The 17,784-nt window shown below is 42.0% G+C and overlaps 1 protein-coding gene across 1 annotated transcript in view; it reads left to right on the top strand.

Annotated features, from left to right (window-relative positions):
- Nucleotides 1–1,281: 1,281 nt before the first annotated feature.
- bmp6 (bone morphogenetic protein 6) overlaps nt 1,282–17,784 on the top strand; it is a 44,420-nt gene continuing 27,917 nt past the window's right edge. Inside the window, exon 1 of the mRNA XM_053342674.1 lies at nt 1,282–2,152. Coding sequence (XP_053198649.1) covers nt 1,744–2,152 — 409 coding nt within the window. The 5' untranslated portion in view covers nt 1,282–1,743. The remainder of the gene's footprint in view (nt 2,153–17,784) is intronic.

The following is a 17,784-nucleotide window of genomic DNA, read 5'->3' as shown; positions in this document are numbered from 1 at the left end:
ACTGTCTAATTATGAGAAGTGTAGTAATAATCAGTATGAGAGTATGAAAGCCACACAGCTGTGTGTGCGTGTGTGTGTATGGTGATGGTATGTGTGGCTTTGATGCTGGTTCTCACTCTTCACACACAGATAAGATAGGCTCTGGCAGCAGCAGCAGTAGCAGAGACAGAGATATGGACACCTTTGGGCCTTATCATCAGGACCATCACAGTCTGAAGGGACCATGGAGACATAACACAGGTTAGGGTGAAAGGCATGAAGGGAGGAAGAGGAGGGGGAGAGGGAAAGATAGAAAGATGTAAAAGAATTTCTTCTTTGAGACATATGTGCTGCTAGAACTAGATATTATCATAATTATAATAAATGTATAGATCATATTGGATTAATATTTTACCCATTGCACGATTTGTTGGTATTTACAAGAGCGGTAACAGGAAGGTGCAGCCTCGTCCTGCAGCTGATCTAACCTTGGATTGTTTAGTTAAACGGTTAATTAAGATTTCTCAGTGTTTGAAGGAGATCGGATCACGTCTCCTTTGTAGGTGCTGTGCGTTATTGCTTGCTGTTTCCCTCTCCATCGTCAGGGGTCGTGCCTCAGCTGGAGAACATTTATTCTGCCTCCGCGGAGTAGACACGCACCTCTGCCGGATGAATAAAGATGCAATTATTTATCCGTGCTTCATTAGAGCAGATTTGGACATTTAAAAAAGTGTTGTATTATTAAGATTAAAGGTGCAGCCAATTATTTTAAGACATCTGGAGACACATCTGAAGCGCAGCTGTCCAAAACTGAAAGCGTGACCCTAAATTGTGGAGACAAACACCTGTAGACACACCTCAAACTAATACGCAGCTGGTCGCTAAAACATTACAACTGATTACCCCGATAATACAAGTAATAACATGTAGAAATGAAACGAAGTATCAAAAAGTATGAGCTTATGATGGGGTCTTTTTTTAATCACAGAGACTGTAAAGGAATGTAACAGGAACAACATGTTGCAATACGCATGCAAAGCAGACAAACCTGACGTTTATATTAGTATAGACAGGCTGTTATTCCGCAGAGAACAAAATATGGAAATATGATGTTAGAGTTGTCCTTGTAGCCTGAAGAGCTCCACCTCTGGCTAAGTGCGCACGGAGTGGGCGGTTTCAGGACACACACACACAGACACACACACACAAAAGTACACGAGAGCGCACGCATATTATGGACTGCAACCTGCTGATTCCTGTTAGACTCTCATACACAGCCCGTAGGAGTATGTGACCGCCACTGAGACCAGTTCAGTTATTAAAGGAAGGCTTTTGCGGTGCGCAACTTTGGAAAATCATATATTTTGGAGAGTAAATACATCCGCTTGAGTAAAATGGCTTCTTTCAGAGAAGTTGGTCTTCTTTTACTGGTGACCGTCACATCAATCGGTGTCTTTTGACCGACTAACTGCCGCGCTCAGAATAAAGTTTCACATGGTGCACTTTATCCTGAAGCAGCAAAGCGCGCTACGGGAGTCAGAAATGAAAGCAGGACCGACACTATTCTGCGCATTTTGCTTTAGGAAGTATTTCAAATGGCTTGACACACGAGTCCTTTTTCGCTTTTGATCTGTGGCTGCAACAGATAACAGCACGCTCGGACGGACTTTGGGTTACCATTACGCACATTTTGCTTTTGGATAGGCGACTGAAGCTCCGAGCCAGACAAACTCCGGACTCCGGAGAGCACAGCGGGACAACATCATGACCAGCTGCTGGCTTGCCTTGGTCGGATTGTGGTGGAGCGCTTATTACTGCATGTTCCCGGTCGCGGGGAGTAATTATTCACTGGATGGGAACAACGAGGTGCACCCGGGTTTCATCCACCGGAGGCTGCGGACGCACGAGAAGAGGGAGATGCAGAAAGAGATCCTGTCCATCCTCGGGCTGCCCCACAGGCCAAGACCGCATCTGTCACACGGAAAGTACAACTCCGCTCCACTTTTCATGTTGGACTTATACAACACCATATCTAGCGAGGAGAAAAGCCCAGTGGAAGGCATGCTGGACCGATACCAGTACATGCGGACGACTCAGAGCCCTCCTCTGGCCACATATCAAGAAACCGCCTTTCTAAATGATGCAGATATGGTGATGAGCTTCGTTAATTTAGGTAAGTTAGACGAACATATATCTTTAATATTAGGCTACATGTTTGTGAACTGTGCGTGTATGCTTGCGCTACTGTTAGATTCGCTGAAGTGTAGGGACGGTGAATGAAGCAGACAGTTTCAATTCGCGAGACTGAACTAAAGTGTGAACAGGTGTATACAAGCACAAGTGCTGTGCAATGTGGTGAAAACCCGCCTTTACTGACATGATTATTTTATATGACATTGAATATATTTTTTAAATGACATAAATTCTACCTTCTGCTTATTTTAATGTGTTTTTTAATATATTGGACCTATGATTACTACACCTGTAGCTCATACTTGACCCACTTTTTTAATTTACCACTCCATCACTGAACACAATGCTGCGCACAGCCGAAATGCCATTACGCGCGTTGAGTACTGGATCATGAACTAGCTCAGTTTCTGAACCACACAGGGGCCACATTCTCCCTCGTCTTCGTGGGTTTAGAGAACTGATGAGGTTTGTATTGTTTAGGGGTAATTTATTGTTACACGTCCTCTCTCCGGCTAGATTGGCCCTCCTCGGTTCATTTATAGCCCCGAAATTCTGTGGTCAGTGTTGCTGTGCAATCTATTCCATGATTTATGACTTTGCGGGAAAAATAGACCTAGTATCCTCAGCAAACCATCAACCACCACCGCTGGTATTTGTATATAAAGGGCTATTCCTGCCATTGACCTCCAGCGCAGAGAGTTGCGGTTTCTGTGCGTAAATTGTGTCGCGTTGTTTGTGATATCCCAGCAGATTGTCTTTAATTAGTTCCAGGGACGATAAAGAGGGACACTTTAATCATAACGAGTTTGGAACATAAAAGCCTAAAGCCCTTCCTTCCATTAGCAGCTCCAGTGTTTACTGGGAGACTCTAAACAGAGCGCCTGAAGATAAACAGAGGCGCTGCCAGAGTCAGACGCTGGTGGACAAGGAGGCTTAAATCCAGATTGATTGTCATTCTTCTTGGGAACTAAGGGCATTGTCATAATCCGGCCATGAGAACAGTGGGAATGTATCACTGCTGAGGAATGTAGTCTGGTCTGATGTTTTTCTCTCATTTTTAGCTGCTTTTGAAATAGGAAGTCCTTAAAATATTTTTACCCCTCACCTTTATAGATGTTTTAAATACCACACATGAAGAAAAGAATTAGGATTGGAACGGCTGAGTTAGAAAAAGTGAATGCCTCACTACTTATTGGTCCTCCGAGTATTGGTGTTGCAACATGTAGTGATGAATACCAGATATTCAGACAGAGGGAGGCCGTCGTTTGGGTCTCAAATATCGAAGCCCCTCTGTTGGCTTCTGTGTGGGAGTGTGACGGTGGCGGCATGGTGTTGGTGTGTCTGTGGTTTTGGTATTCCTGTGTCTGTGTCAGTTTGGGTTTCTACGCCTGTGTTATTGCACATCTGGCGCTCCACTTTGATTAATCACGTCCTGTGCATCTTTTGACGATTCCCTCAGATTTCTGCGGTGACCAGGGGATTAGGTTGCCATCTCCTCCAGTCGTACACAGAGTCCTAACCGCCCTGGAGGAGGGACGGCTTCCTCCCCGAATGTGATTGTAATTAATGTTGGACAGGCCAAGGCTTTCCATCTGCTTTGCAAATAAGACCTTGCACGACTACCGTGTGTCATCGCCACCCGATTAGTTTTTAATGTGTCTTTAATGTGTCTCGATTGCGTGGAGTGACTTAGAAAGCTATAGTAGAAAGAGGCCTGCAACACTTCTGGGTGGTCCTTCTTGTTTCAAAACCAGGATAAAAATCTGGATATCATGTGTGGCCGAAGTGAAACTACAAATTAGAATCAAGATAAATGAAAGGAAGAAAAGCACAGCGGCCAAACAATCCGTCTGAAACGATTTGAAAAAAAAATGGAGCAGGAGACACAGCTCAAGCTTGAGGCCCTTATTTGACAAATGTTGGGCATTGAAAGGCACTCCAACAACATAATCTGTTTGTGGAACCAAATCAAAGAGAATATGAAGACAGTGTCTCTGTTTACACTGATAGTCTGATTTAAAACTGGACTCACCTGTTTATATTAGAAAATCCTCCCTGTGCGTAGATCTGAGAATCTCAGGCTTTAAACTGACCCATAGCAAATAAAACGATGACAGTGATTTAAGCTTCGGCTTGAACTGATGTCTTTCACAGCCAGCTGCAGCAGTAGCACAGATAGAGAGCTCATTTTCTGGGGGTATTCTCCTGGGGCACGGGTAGATTTAAGAGCCCCTGCGTTACATCCAGTCTCAAGTGCGCTCTCTGCGAACCATATGCCTCTTCACCCCCCCCCCCTCTTTTTTTTTTGCATGATTCATGTAGACCTCTTGTTCAGTCATCTGTTCTCCTAAGCTTTCATCACTTGTTCTGAATGACCCATCGGGAAAAAAAAAGTAGAGCAAATGGTGGAAAACTTCAAATTGGGGGACCAGAAGCATATTTTCCAACTCCCTTTTCATCTTCATTCCTAAAATAGCATGTTCATCACTGTTTGCCTCACACACGTCCTGCTTTCCACTGAGGTCTAGCGAAGTGACACCGTGCTCCGTATGACTCATGCTGTGTGACACACTGCAGCTCCGAACATGTCGTGATGTACAGCGGGGCACCCGACTAATGGCCACAGCCACTGTTAACTAGAGTGCCGGGCTTGTACACACTTGTTGAATGTCGATTTTGTGCTCTTTGTAACTTTAAACATAAAAGGAAGGGATTCTACTGTGGTAAAGTACTGTGGTAAGTTTACATTAAACATCCACATAAGTCTACTTAAAGAAGTTAGTAGTAGTTTATGTGCAGGAACTCCTGAGAAGTCTCTCTGAAAAGACGCTCTTTGTGCTATTTTAAGTACAAATGTTTCTTTTTTGTATTTATATTTGAGGAGAGCTCCATTTCATATATATATTTAGTGGAAAAAAGGATGACCTACCCATTTCAGATGCTGGTCTCTGGTCACAGACCTTCTATAAATCTCTCACAAGGTAATACATTGTGGAGTGAGTGGGGAGACACTGACCAATATTGGCAAGGTACATGCCAGTGGAAAATAAAATACAAGAGGTCAATGCTCACTCAATTATCGAGGGGTGACTTATTGCTGAACAAATATCCGAAGCCGCTGCGAGAGCTATAATAGCCAGCAGAGGAAAGTGAGCTATTCCTATCACGTTTGGTTTCTGTGGCTGAGCTTTTACCTTGTGGATACGGTGAGTCAAGGATGCACAGAAATGGCTTTGGTTTCCCGGGTCACAGAACAGGAACTCCAAATGTTGTTCCTGTGTCATCTGTGTTTAGCTGTGATGAGTTTGCTTCGCTGTAGTACTCTCTTGCCAGCCAATCCAGCCATCTAGGCAGACAGGTGTGGAGGCCTCTCTGAGCTTGGCTTGGCTCAAAGCTCCAGCTGCTTGTTTGCTGTCCCATCCCTCTGTGTTTGTCTGCTGTGTCGTCCAAAAGGGACAACCCTGTAATAATTTAGGAAAATCCATTCACCGTTCTAGGGTTGATCTTGTTTTACTTTTCCTACAGTTTTAAATACACTTCCATGATATACAGGTGAGCTTGATCACCTTTTTAATTGGTCAGCTAATGTCTCTACTAAGGTCCAATTTCAAAAAAGTGTTTCATGTCTAGATAAAATCTTGTACACTGTGGTCTATACTTTGCCACATGTTTCCGTCAGCCAAATCACATATCTGATTGCATCCATCTTGTTGTCCCCGGGCTACACACAAATTAGTGTTCAAGCCTAGATTTAATGCACCTGTTGCTTGATAACTGTAAATAAAACACCAGAAAAAAAAACTTAATTTAGCAGTTTATTGATTTACAAGAGCAATGTAGCTAATAACTATCCCTTAAATAAACAGATGGATAAAAGTTGAGCTCTCGTCTGCTCGAAACAGAAAAAGTAAAAGTTTTAAAGCTGTTCCGATATCTGGAAAGTTAAATCACACATACCTCAAGTAGCACAAATATTCTAAAATTATTTTCTGCTTTCTTGCACGTCTGTCATCACGACTACCCTCATTTTCTTCTTTTCACTCTCCTCTCCCTCTTTGCACACCCCATTGCATGGCTATAGCTGAGCTGTCACTAGCCCTCTTACCTAAGTCAACAGCCAAGTTTTCTGCCATCCTACCTCCCACACTTTAAAGGCAAACAAGCCAGAAAGCTTTAAGAAGTGGCTTTTCAGGAGATTAGCCGGGTCCAGACAGCCCTGGGATTATTCTGAAATGAAGTGCCCTTATTAAACGGCTGTTTTCCTTGTCTTATGATGCCTGGCTGCATTTCTCTGCGCATAAGCCCAGGTAAGCCACTTCCTCTGCAACGAAATGTGTCCCAGAGCCCCAGCATGATCAAATAATTAGTTGGCTTCGATCAAAGAGTCAATTGTTTGATGCAGAAAGGAGCTTTGGAAACATTTCACTAAACCGTCTTGAAACACTTCCTGCAAAGCCTCAGAGACCAGAGCAGGACCACCCGTCACTTCACCTCAACTTTCAGCATACCGTAAACAGTATTAGCCAGAAGTTGATCGAGGAATTCAAGATATGCTGCAGCGGAATAAAGAATATTTTCCAAGACGTAAACTTGGCAGTTGCAACCTTTCTACAATGGTGAGAAAAATTACATTAACAAACTACAAACCACTGTGTTTGTTTTCATATGTTTACAGTATCAGATATGTTACTGCCGCTACAAGTTCACTTGAGCTCGCAGTGATGTTCAAGAACGGCCCAAGATATACAAATAATTCTGCTTATTGAGTTACAGTATTTTAAAGTGCTTCCTTTTTCTCATGTTTGGATTGTATTGGTTGTCAAGCTCTCTGGCAAAACACACAGCTGCCTCAAGAAACAAACAGGGCTGATGGGGGAAACATCTCTGGTTAACCGAATTATTTCTTTTCCAGTCCGGCTTCATTGCTGTCATTAAAGACGAAGTGTTACAGAACATCTCTATTGTTCATCTGAGCTTGTGTTTCTTATGACTTTACTGTCCTCCGCAAGTGGAGGAATGAGCTAACCTTTTGCTCGGAGTGTGTACATAGATGGAGTTGTACACACACACACACACACACGGCTGGTTGACTCAAAGGTCAGCGATAACCATTTGTAAGAGAGCATTCCATTTACACTTGTAGTCATCTCTGTCACACACCATGCTCTTAACACCCCACTAAAGACACACACACACACACACATACACGCATAAATCCTATGTCCCCACGCCCACCCACCCCGATGATATCTCTCCCTCTCACGCCATAACTCTCCAACTTGACGAGATGGCAGCCGCGATTGGGGCTAAGTACAGAGATTACACTTCTTGCCATGTTTTCTCTTTTCGCCCTCCTTTCTTCTCCCAGCAACTCTTATGTCTTCACTGGACATTCCAGTCCGGAATGATAGTGGTTTGGGATGGAGGAGTGTGACGAGATAAGGAGGTGAAGTGCGGCGCACTCCCGGCTGGTAACGATCTATGGAACAGAACTGATAACCCTGGCGGAACATCTGATTAGGGCCCGCTTACTCCCATTTATCACCTCTGGGTGTAGGCATGGAGGAATTTGCTCTGTTTGCTCTGCCGTGCCTCAAGGAGGACGGAGCCAGAGCTTCACTTTCCCCCTCACACATCTGTTGTTTTCTCCGTATCTCTCTATCTTTACACGTCTCTTTGCCGTGCCTCACTGTATTTCATCTTGATGCATGTTCTCACACCTTGATTGCACCTTGATTTTGCACACCAGCTAGAAGGAATCTTGACATGCTGCGCAGTAAGATACAACTGATCAAAAACATATTCATAGCCACTTTTAAGAGATCATATAAACAGACCGAGATATTGGGTGTCAAATACTGTTTCAAAGGCATTTCTACCCCTGAAAGAAGAAAATTCTGGCATGAAATGATTGAGATCTGGCTCAAAACAGTGAAAGGTTTATAAAAAACATGCATATATGTGTGTATAGTTATTAGTATAGGTCATCATGACTTTTCATTGTCCTTGTTGTCAAACTTTTGCATGTTTAAAAATTGTTGTAATGCTTTTAAATAACTTGGCTGTATGTTTTGCAGTGTGTCCTGTGCAACCTTATGTGTAACAAGTGTCAGTCAGTGCCTACAGAATACAATAGACTTGTATCAGTGCATGTACATCTAAGAGTGTGTGTGTGTGTGTGTGTGTGTGTGTGTGTGTGTGTGTGCGCATGTAAAAGAAAGAGAGTGAGTGTGTGTGTGTGTGGGTATTTTTACTCCTGCATCGCTCTCTGCTGCTCAAAGCGCTATAAACCTGTCAGCCTTTGTCTTGTGTTTAACCGTCTGTGAGGAGGCCATGCAGAGGAGATCATTAACCAGGAATTAGTGTTTGTGTGCCTGTGTGAGGCTGTGTTTGTATATAAGAAGTTTGTATATGTGAAAGAGAGACAAAGAGGCTCAAAGACAGGCAAAGATGCAAACAAGTGTTCCTCTTTGTTTTGATTCCTCTCATTTCTGTGTCCCTGACTACAAATAAAACCAAAACCAGATAATCCACTCATTTGAAAGTTAACACCCTCTGCCTATGGTCAGGTGATTGTAAAAACAGAACAGAGATGCACGCACATAATGAAGCATGAATACGTAGATTTCATAGGTGGTATTATTGCACACACGAAGCCTTTAGGCTGATGTTACACAGCTGGAAATCACAACAAACAGCTGTCCGAAACTAACATCCATCTTCGATTCTTCCACTTCAAACATTTTTTCTTTGTTACATTTTATTTAGGTTTAAACTCATTTAATACATTAAAGCTACATGAATCGATCATTTTATAATAACAATTCATCAGATTACCCTGTCTGACGTGAAAGATGTTGCTCATAGGCACAAACCCACAGAGATTTATCATCGACTGCAGTTCAGAGCTATAATTCAGGACATTGTTTTGTTTCAACACCCACATCTTTACTATTCTGATTCACTCTCGCTTCTTTCATAGCACTGTTTCTGCTGCAGCAGGCAGCCTCTGACCAGAAGGCAGGTGGGAAAAGTTAGCGAGTGAACGCAGTGGAGCATGTAACAGCTTAAGAGCCAGATGTTTTTCTCAGGAGCTGGTGGGGACCAAAACAGAGCTAAAAGGAGGGTGAATATTGGATCATTCATCACGTCACAAGAAACATGACTCCAAATGTTGCTCTGTGTCTACTGGATATGTAAATAAGCAACTGATTGCTAACATAGCCATATCAACTTGATAAGTTAATATGTCACATTGTGTTTTTAGCTTGTTACGCTGCCCCCAAGTGGCCAAAAAAAATCAGTTTATGTTAGTTTGGTTCACACTCTCAACTTGGTATGTATTTTTCAGGTCAATGTTGGTTTCTGAGCTGTTTTAAATAATTAATTTTGTTTGATTCCAAGTTGCTGTGGAGAGGAAAATTAAAAGAATGGCTGAGCTGAATGGAGATGTGAGGAAAAATCCTATGAAATCAAGTACAGAGCCACTTTTTCCTTCTCAGACGACTCCTGCATTGGCATTCTTTACATTTCTTTGATGATGAATGTAATGCTGCACAGCATAGTACAGGACACAGCTCTTTTAGTAAACACTGGTAGGTATGCCTTTGGAATTCCTAGCCCGCCCTGGTGTTAAAAAAGGTTGTGAACCTATGAACCACTGAACTCAGACTCAGCGTGTCCTTGTGTGCCCACTAAACTCCATCCATTATCATAATGACCCCGTCTTTTGCTCTGCCGGAGAGGCTCGTTCTGGTAATGGAGATGACCACGGCCATCAGGAATGGCGTTAATGTCACGGTAAACATTCCTGCTGTCACATTCTTCTGTGAAGTCACCGGGAAGCCCTCGGGGATTTATCTCTAGCCAATAAAAAAGAGACCAAGGAAGAGAGAGAAAGGAAAGAAAAAAAGGCACACCCAGAGGATGCTTGAGGGGTGAGAAACTCTGGGACAGATGAAAGGTGATTTAAAGCCTCTGGTGACCTTGAAGGAGCAGAGGAAGGAGGAGTGTGTGTATGTGTGTGTTTGTTCTGGGGGCTGCATACACATTTATGTATACATAAATGTCTTTGTGTTTACACGTGTGCGATTTGAAGTTATTTTATAGCCAGAACAAGTAGAAATATGGAAACCTTGCTGAGTTCGACTGGTTTTATTGTTGCTTTGCTTTTAGTGACCAGACATGACTGTAATGTTAAGGTTGGACATATTGGATACGTTAAAGGTAAATGTCACATTTTTACATATCACCCATCAGTGATGATTAGTGCCTTTTTAGGAGTTTTTATGTTGACCTCGCTCTCTGATGACCTGACTTACCTTTGTCTATATAGTGATATCCATCATAGTTTTGTCTTTTTTTTTTTTTGGGGTCAAAATCTTTTCTGTGAAAATATCAAAATCTATTACACCTGTATTGAAAAATGTCTCGTTATTTGGAGATTTGAATTTGAAGGATCTCTATTATCAAACTAAATAGAGAATTGTAGGGAGATCAACAATAGCATGCTTATTTAACAGTGATAAGTGAGATAGGGTGGAGATTTCCTTCAAGGCCAGGGTCAAGGGTCGTGCACTAAAGTCTTTGCAAGAAGACAAATACAGACATATGTGACTTGGCTTTTGCGTGTCTGCACTGATAATTGGTTTGAATGTACTTTTTGGATGACTGGGACTCCCACCTCGTTATACAAGAAGTCTTCATCAAACACTGGTGTCACAGAGAAAGCTACACCCCTCAGCCCCACACATGTTCCCAGGCTGGTCGTCTCTCTAAAGAGGACGTGCCTGAAACAACAACCGCGGGTTCGCAGTGAGAAAAAGGCCCCATGTGAGCGCTGATGCTCCTGACCCTCCTGAGCAAGTAGCCTCCCTTTCAACCACGCTGCCGCTGACAAATTTACGAGCCCTAGGCTGACCCATGGGCTGACTTTCCAAACATGATACTGACAGGAAAACAGTCGGGAGACGGGAGGGATGGAGGGAGGCAGGGAAGAAGAGTGAGATGAGAAAATAGAGCACGAAGGAGGAAGAGAGGTAAGATATGTATACGCTGTGTTTCCAGTCAGTGAATAATGTAATATATAGAACATAATTTAATTTGGAGCAATGAAAATGAAAATTGGAACTAACCAAGATGGTTGAGAACTGCAAATACAGACAATAAAGATAAGACACAAGAGTCAGGCGAGAAAAAAATAAGCTGACGGGAATCAAAGTGGATACAACTGTACACTAATGCTTCCAGAGGTTAAGGGTTTTGACTCCCAATGAGGCCACCCATACCAAAAATGTATCCACTCCCAGTGCCGTGAGGCAGTCTGGATAAAAGGATCTTATCACTAAGGATGTGCAAGGGAAACTCTGCCCAGTCCTTCCTCATGTACGGACACTTTCCACACCTCCAACCAGCCAGTCTTGTGGTTAGCATATCTGACTGTTTAAACGTGCAGTATGAATCCACCTCCAAGAGGAAATCTCACTTTTTTTTGTCATGTAAATCTCCATTGTCAGTTCCATATTACACATACTGTACAATATGGTCAGTAGGTTAAGAAGTATTCCTAGGCTGGTGTATATTTTCTGAGATTAGCTGCTGTTGAAGCCCAGCTGGTATTGTGTACACTCTGAGAGGAATGCAGCCTTGACATTCATCTAATACAGAATAATACAGAATGTCTTTGTGCAGATTAGGAAGAGAGGTGGTGCTTAGTGTCTCACTCTCTTTTTAATAACGTCTCCCCCTCTCTCTGTTACTGCTGTGTTAGACTGATGAACAGACATCGGTCCAGTACGTCTCAGGCCTTTGCAGTGCACAAATATCTCTTGGCCCGAGAATCCTGTGATAAGATTTTGATAATTATTTGGATCTGAGGTTTCAGGCTATTGGAGACAATAGTTTTATCATCCTAAAGTTCTAACAGCAACGCATTTACATTTTCAGCATTTTCTTTTAAAACGGTACTTTTGGTTAATCACATGGCACACAAAATATCCAAATTTTTCCCATCGTTAAAGTGTGGAAGTGTCATTCAGATAGTGAAGGTTATTATATTAAAGGATCATTCCAGGGTTGCTTATTTTTAGATTTTTGTCGTTGCTATCAGTAATATTAACTTGTTTGGAAGGAAATAAAGACTTCCTGGTTCAGCTTTGATGTAGAGTGGTTAATCTGGAGAAGCATTTGGCTTTGTTTACAAGCGGTATGTTCTTTTGGATCAGACCAGAAAAGCTGTAATGAACCAGAATTATCTTCTAACATGGTCATTAGTCACTTTTCCTCACTGTTTCTTTTTTGCAGATGATTAGGCTATATTAAGAAAAGATGTAAAGCCCCTCTGTATGATTAAATCTATAATGATACCCCAAAATAAAGACCATATTACCAAGTAGCAAAACATAATCAAATAGAATTACACACTAATTTCCTTCATTAAGGTATGTGGTTTTGACCATTGCTACAATTTATCCCCCGTTTTTTAAAGTACTTTTATTACAGTTGGTTACAAATATAGAGACATTGCACTGACCTCATGTTAAATGCACTGAATTGTAGATTTAGGAAACAGTATTTAGGGAAAAGTTCCCGCCGGAGATTCCCGACTGAAATAACACACAATATTGAAAAGTAGTCAGTGAAAACTCAAATGACACAAAGAAAGCTTACCTTCTCCACACTTCCCGCTCACCAGTATTGTGTTGACATTGTGGACAGATGTATTAGAAGAAACATTGATTATTTTTCTGATTTTCCTCAAGGCCCACCTGCTTTTTGAATATCCATGGATCTGGTTACCGTTGCTGTTTTTGGAGCTGTGTCTGTGTGTAAAACAAGCAGTAGGTCTTACATGTAAGTCAGCCCAGGGGGAAGATTGAGGCCGGGCTAGACTGATTTATCAGTGGATCATGTGCTCTGCCTTTAAGCCGCTGAAATGCGTTGCGGTCACCGCAGACTTTCCAAAGGGAATCGCACGGAGGCTCAACTGTCTTCATGACAGAGAGACTGGAGGGGAATAAAAGGCAGACAAAGAGGTGAGGATAGGAAGATATGATAGCGGAAGGGCAAGAAAAGATGTACAGAGAGGCAGAGAAGGAAGTGGAAGGGAGGTGTTCACAGAGAGAGAAAATAGAGTCCCAAACAGCATCGCCGGGTGAGCTGGCCTTCTATCTTGCGGCTATGGAATGCAAAGCCACCAATATTTTGACTTCTCCTTTGGAAACAGCTGCGTTTCCCTTTTTCAAAGATATTTTTTCCTTATTTATCGGATCCCTCAGGAGAGATCCATCTCCTGGCCCTGACACCGGCTTCCTCCTCTAAATCTGGGACCAGACTGGCCTAGCCCAGACACACGTATACACACACGCACACTCACACACATACACACCTGCTACCCAAAAGCAGACGTTAACAACAGATCACTATAGCAGGCCTCTTTACTGCCTGTAGTGCTGCACATAGAGGCACAGGGACACATAAGACAAACAAAAATACCTGCAAATGTATTCAAATAAAGGGACACACATACAGGCAGGGGTACAAACAAATACCCATAAGGTAATGAGGAGAGCGTGGTACTCCAAACACACAGACGCATAGACACACGATTGTGTGATCAGTTTGCAGATGGTTTCCCAAAAAGCCTGACAGGCCAGTAAAAAGGAATTCTTGACGACCATCATCCCTGTATTGACGCAGAATGAAAAAAATGAGGCCTGGTAAAAATTTAAACCCACAGAAATGTTTTGTTTTGCTCAAAATGGACTCCCATCAAAAACCATGGGAGTACATCTCTGTTTACGGAATATTCACTTAAGGCTGAAAAGTGGCGTAGCTCTACAGCAACCAAGGGAGCCGTTTCTGAGGGGGTCTGTGGTCGTGACCCAAGAGGAAAAGCAGCGGCCATCATCTGCCATATAAATCGCAGAGAAAATGGAGCCGAACATCAAGGATGGAAATTCGTGCAGGAAGAAGGAACGAGATCAGACGTTTCTTTTTTGAAATAATCAGACCCCATGTATGCCATGGTCCCCAATTTATCCAATAAATATTGACTTTAATAGCATCTTAGAAAATATTTATGGGCCTACCTGTTATCCTATATTTGGGGATTTCATATTTTGGCCAAGAAAGAGTCAAATACACTTTATTTTTCAAAAAGTTGATAGATTTATTGCAATTCAATCCAGTTTTATAGCAGAGAGTTGTAGATCTTGACAAACCCTTCCCTCCTGGCTTTTCAAACGTTTATTCCCTGTATCCCATGGCAACCAAAGGACACCAAATCCCGACAATCTGATCCACTGTAAACAATATATCCTTTAGTTCGCAGTGTATTGCAAGATTAATGATTCTGGGTTTAGAATTGTTGTTGTTAGTCACATACGTTACACAGTGAAGTGTTTGGTGTCACTGGTTTTGTTTATGAGTGCAGTGTTTGGTTGCGTTTATTTGCTTGTTCATGTCTAAATGAAACAGCCAATAGTTTTACTGCCAAACCAGACCCCAAAGAGAACAAGATGTTGGAGGAAGCACAAAATGGACACACACAATAAACCTCAGCAGGAATCTTGTGCTTTTATCCAAAGAGTTCAAGTAGCGTTGGTCCAGTCAGTTTTCACATTTGTGAAATTAAGTGCATCCGCCATACTATGACCACAATGCAGGACTGAATCCTTATTTTTGTCTGTTGTTAAAATTGACTCCTCTCACAATACTGAAGTGGCTCTTTACTGAACTTGTATTCGCAGTCTTTGCTCTGTACTCTTTCCACCACTGACAATTTGAGAAGTCATCTGGCTCTTCCGCACGCAGAACCGAATCTTGTGTGACCACTGATTTAAGTTGAAGTGAAGTGTAGGCCATCATTAGTCTGACCAGACGCTGTTGTGACAGCTGCTCCACTGTGGAATTACATTTTTATTAACTTCCCATAAAATTGAAAAGAAAAAAGGAATTTATGCATTGTTTATTTTCCAGCTCATTTCTTTCCTGATTTCATGGAATTTTCTTATAAATGTGAAAAAGGTGTTTCACCGTCTTTTGTTGACAGCTCATTGGCTCGAATTTGGGTCGAATGAAACGAACACTTGTTTTTACAGGGACTTTTGGGGAAATCACAACTGGCCATTAATGTCAGAGAATGTGACTGGACACATCTAGACCTGTAAGTGTTCAAACAGACACAAATAACATGTAAAGATTTATTATAGACATAGGCATGAAATGGTTGAATATGTACATACACATTTGTCTTGTTGTTCCTTTGAGGTCCTTCATCTTTTATCTCCAAACCAGTTTCACCAAATGTGCAACATGCAAGCTGATTTGCAACTTCAGATTCATTTTGACAAGTTTTACTGATCACAACATAAAACAAACACTGAACACGCAACTCAATGCGTGAGCATGCAAGAGACTTGCAAATGTATCCGTGAATGACACTAGCACCATTTGTGAGCTCCGTGTAAGTAGATGTTCTGACATTTGGTTTGCTTTTATATTTCCTTTGTATTTAATGGATAACAGAAGATAACAGTGGACTGAAACAATATCCAGTATATCAAATCAGTTCATTTTTCTTGTGGTTTTGTTCTGCTGTGCTTGTTGTGTCCTTGATATTTATATAAGCTTATTTCATTTTAGAAATATTTTCTTTGCACCATCTCATGATGCGATCCATTTCCAATGCTACCAAGCTGTAATAGCCTCTGGTACATTTATTTTTGTTTTACAGCTGATTTCAACGCCCTGTTCTCCCCCACATACTTATCAGGACATTTTCAGTGGTTTTGTCAACAGTTGATGTTATTACAGATGTGAGAGTGAATGGTGGTTGCTTTAGTCTTCCTTGTTGTCATATTATGACAGATTTGCTTGGCTACTTGTGATTAACACAACTGCATCACAAATTCAGATCTGCACAGTGTCAAAATTTGATCGCCTCAGCTTTTTGCCGTAGTATGCAGACTACAGTTGAAGGAAAAGGTTGAGCCCTTTGTAGTGCAACAGTACCTTACACTGTTTAACACTGCGTTACATTACCTTATTGTTACCTCATGTTACGGTATGTTACTTTTTGTTACAATGCATCAACAGAAAAACGGCTATTCAACTATACCCCAACAAAACATTTCTCCCTGTTTAAATTCCCACTGCTACAGTATCAGTGCCTCCACATCTTCATCTTGGATAAGAGCATTTGACGAGATGGAATAAAATCTCCTATTGACACACAGGTATGACATTTCCAGCTACTTGGAGATCAACTAGAAACTCAACCGAGAGCTGATGACTGCTACCACTCATCTGTCAGTCTCATCGATGGAAAATCCTGATACTACAAAGTCCAACAGTCATACCTTGGATATCTATCTGTTAGCAAAGCCCTAGCAGAGGAGCAATTACAGCAAATTATCCGCCTACCCTCAGGGTCAGACACATACACACACACTCACACACACAACCCACACACATCGCGCACTAGCTGAAAATCTCAAAATGAAAAAAAAGATAGATGTGTGTCCAGACCTCATTTTATCATCTTGTATGGAATGCAGCACAGTGATGATAGAGCAAGGGGTGGTGGGAACAAAAAACATCTAGCCCTGTGTGGATGTGTCTGAGTTTGTGTGTGTTTGTGTCTGTGTGAGTGTGTGTGTGTCCTGGGACAGTACGCCTGACATTATGTGTCATGGTTTTGGATGGTCCTTTAGAAACCCAAATGGTTTTTCAAGGATTATATGGAGGATGATGGCTGTAGAAAAATGTGATTATATGGTTCAAATGGAGCCTTTGTTCCTGGGGATGCCTGTCCAGTGAGGTCATTATGTACTGTAACCTGTGGGAGGTAATAGAAGAAGAACTGGCTGGATATCCAGGCCACCGATAAATATGTGTGTGTGTGTGTGTGTGTGTGTGTGTGTGTTTGCTAGAGGAGAAATTACTGCTTGAATTGTCAGGGTCTTAGAAAGTGCTGTCTGTTTTGAGTTATTTGCACATACACAATGTATTACAGTCTGAGTGGCTGCGGGGCGCTTGTAGTCTGACACAACAAATCAAATGTACATTTTCTTTCTTTTTTTCATTTTGATTTTTTTTCAAAACTTTTAGTGCTAACTACTGCACCAGGTTTTTTTAGTTTATTCCAAACAAACCGGCCTGAAACATAAAACGCATCACTTCCTGTGCACCAGAGGAATTTTCCCAGGAAAGACGCCCCACACCTGCTGTTTTGAGCAGTAAACGTGAAAACTGTCTTGCCCTGGCTGTAGATTAAATCACTGTGTTTCTAGCAAAACGGATATTTATTTCCATAAAATAGTCGCAGATCGTTACTTTAACTTGATTTATTGCTAATTTTGAAAGTGCATGGCCCGCTGAGTCCTGAAGATATTTCTTGGTGTTTCTCAGCTGTCTGTCATGAACATGAAACTGTAATCAGTAATGCACTGAAATCACTGCACTGATTCATGCTGAACACACAGATTAAAACTGTCGGCTGCTGTTCTCTGTTTGCTAATGGGCCTTGACAGTCTGTAAATGGGCTGGTCTAGCTGCCTCATATCTTCGCTATGGACTAATGCTCCTGCCTGGCCCTGAATTCTCACATCA

This window comes from Scomber japonicus, chromosome 21 (assembly GCF_027409825.1).
Source record: "Scomber japonicus isolate fScoJap1 chromosome 21, fScoJap1.pri, whole genome shotgun sequence".
In the NCBI taxonomy this organism is placed as follows: domain Eukaryota; kingdom Metazoa; phylum Chordata; class Actinopteri; order Scombriformes; family Scombridae; genus Scomber; species Scomber japonicus.
The sequence above is the reverse complement of the archived record's forward strand: the minus strand, read 5'-3'. Positions and strand labels throughout refer to the sequence as shown.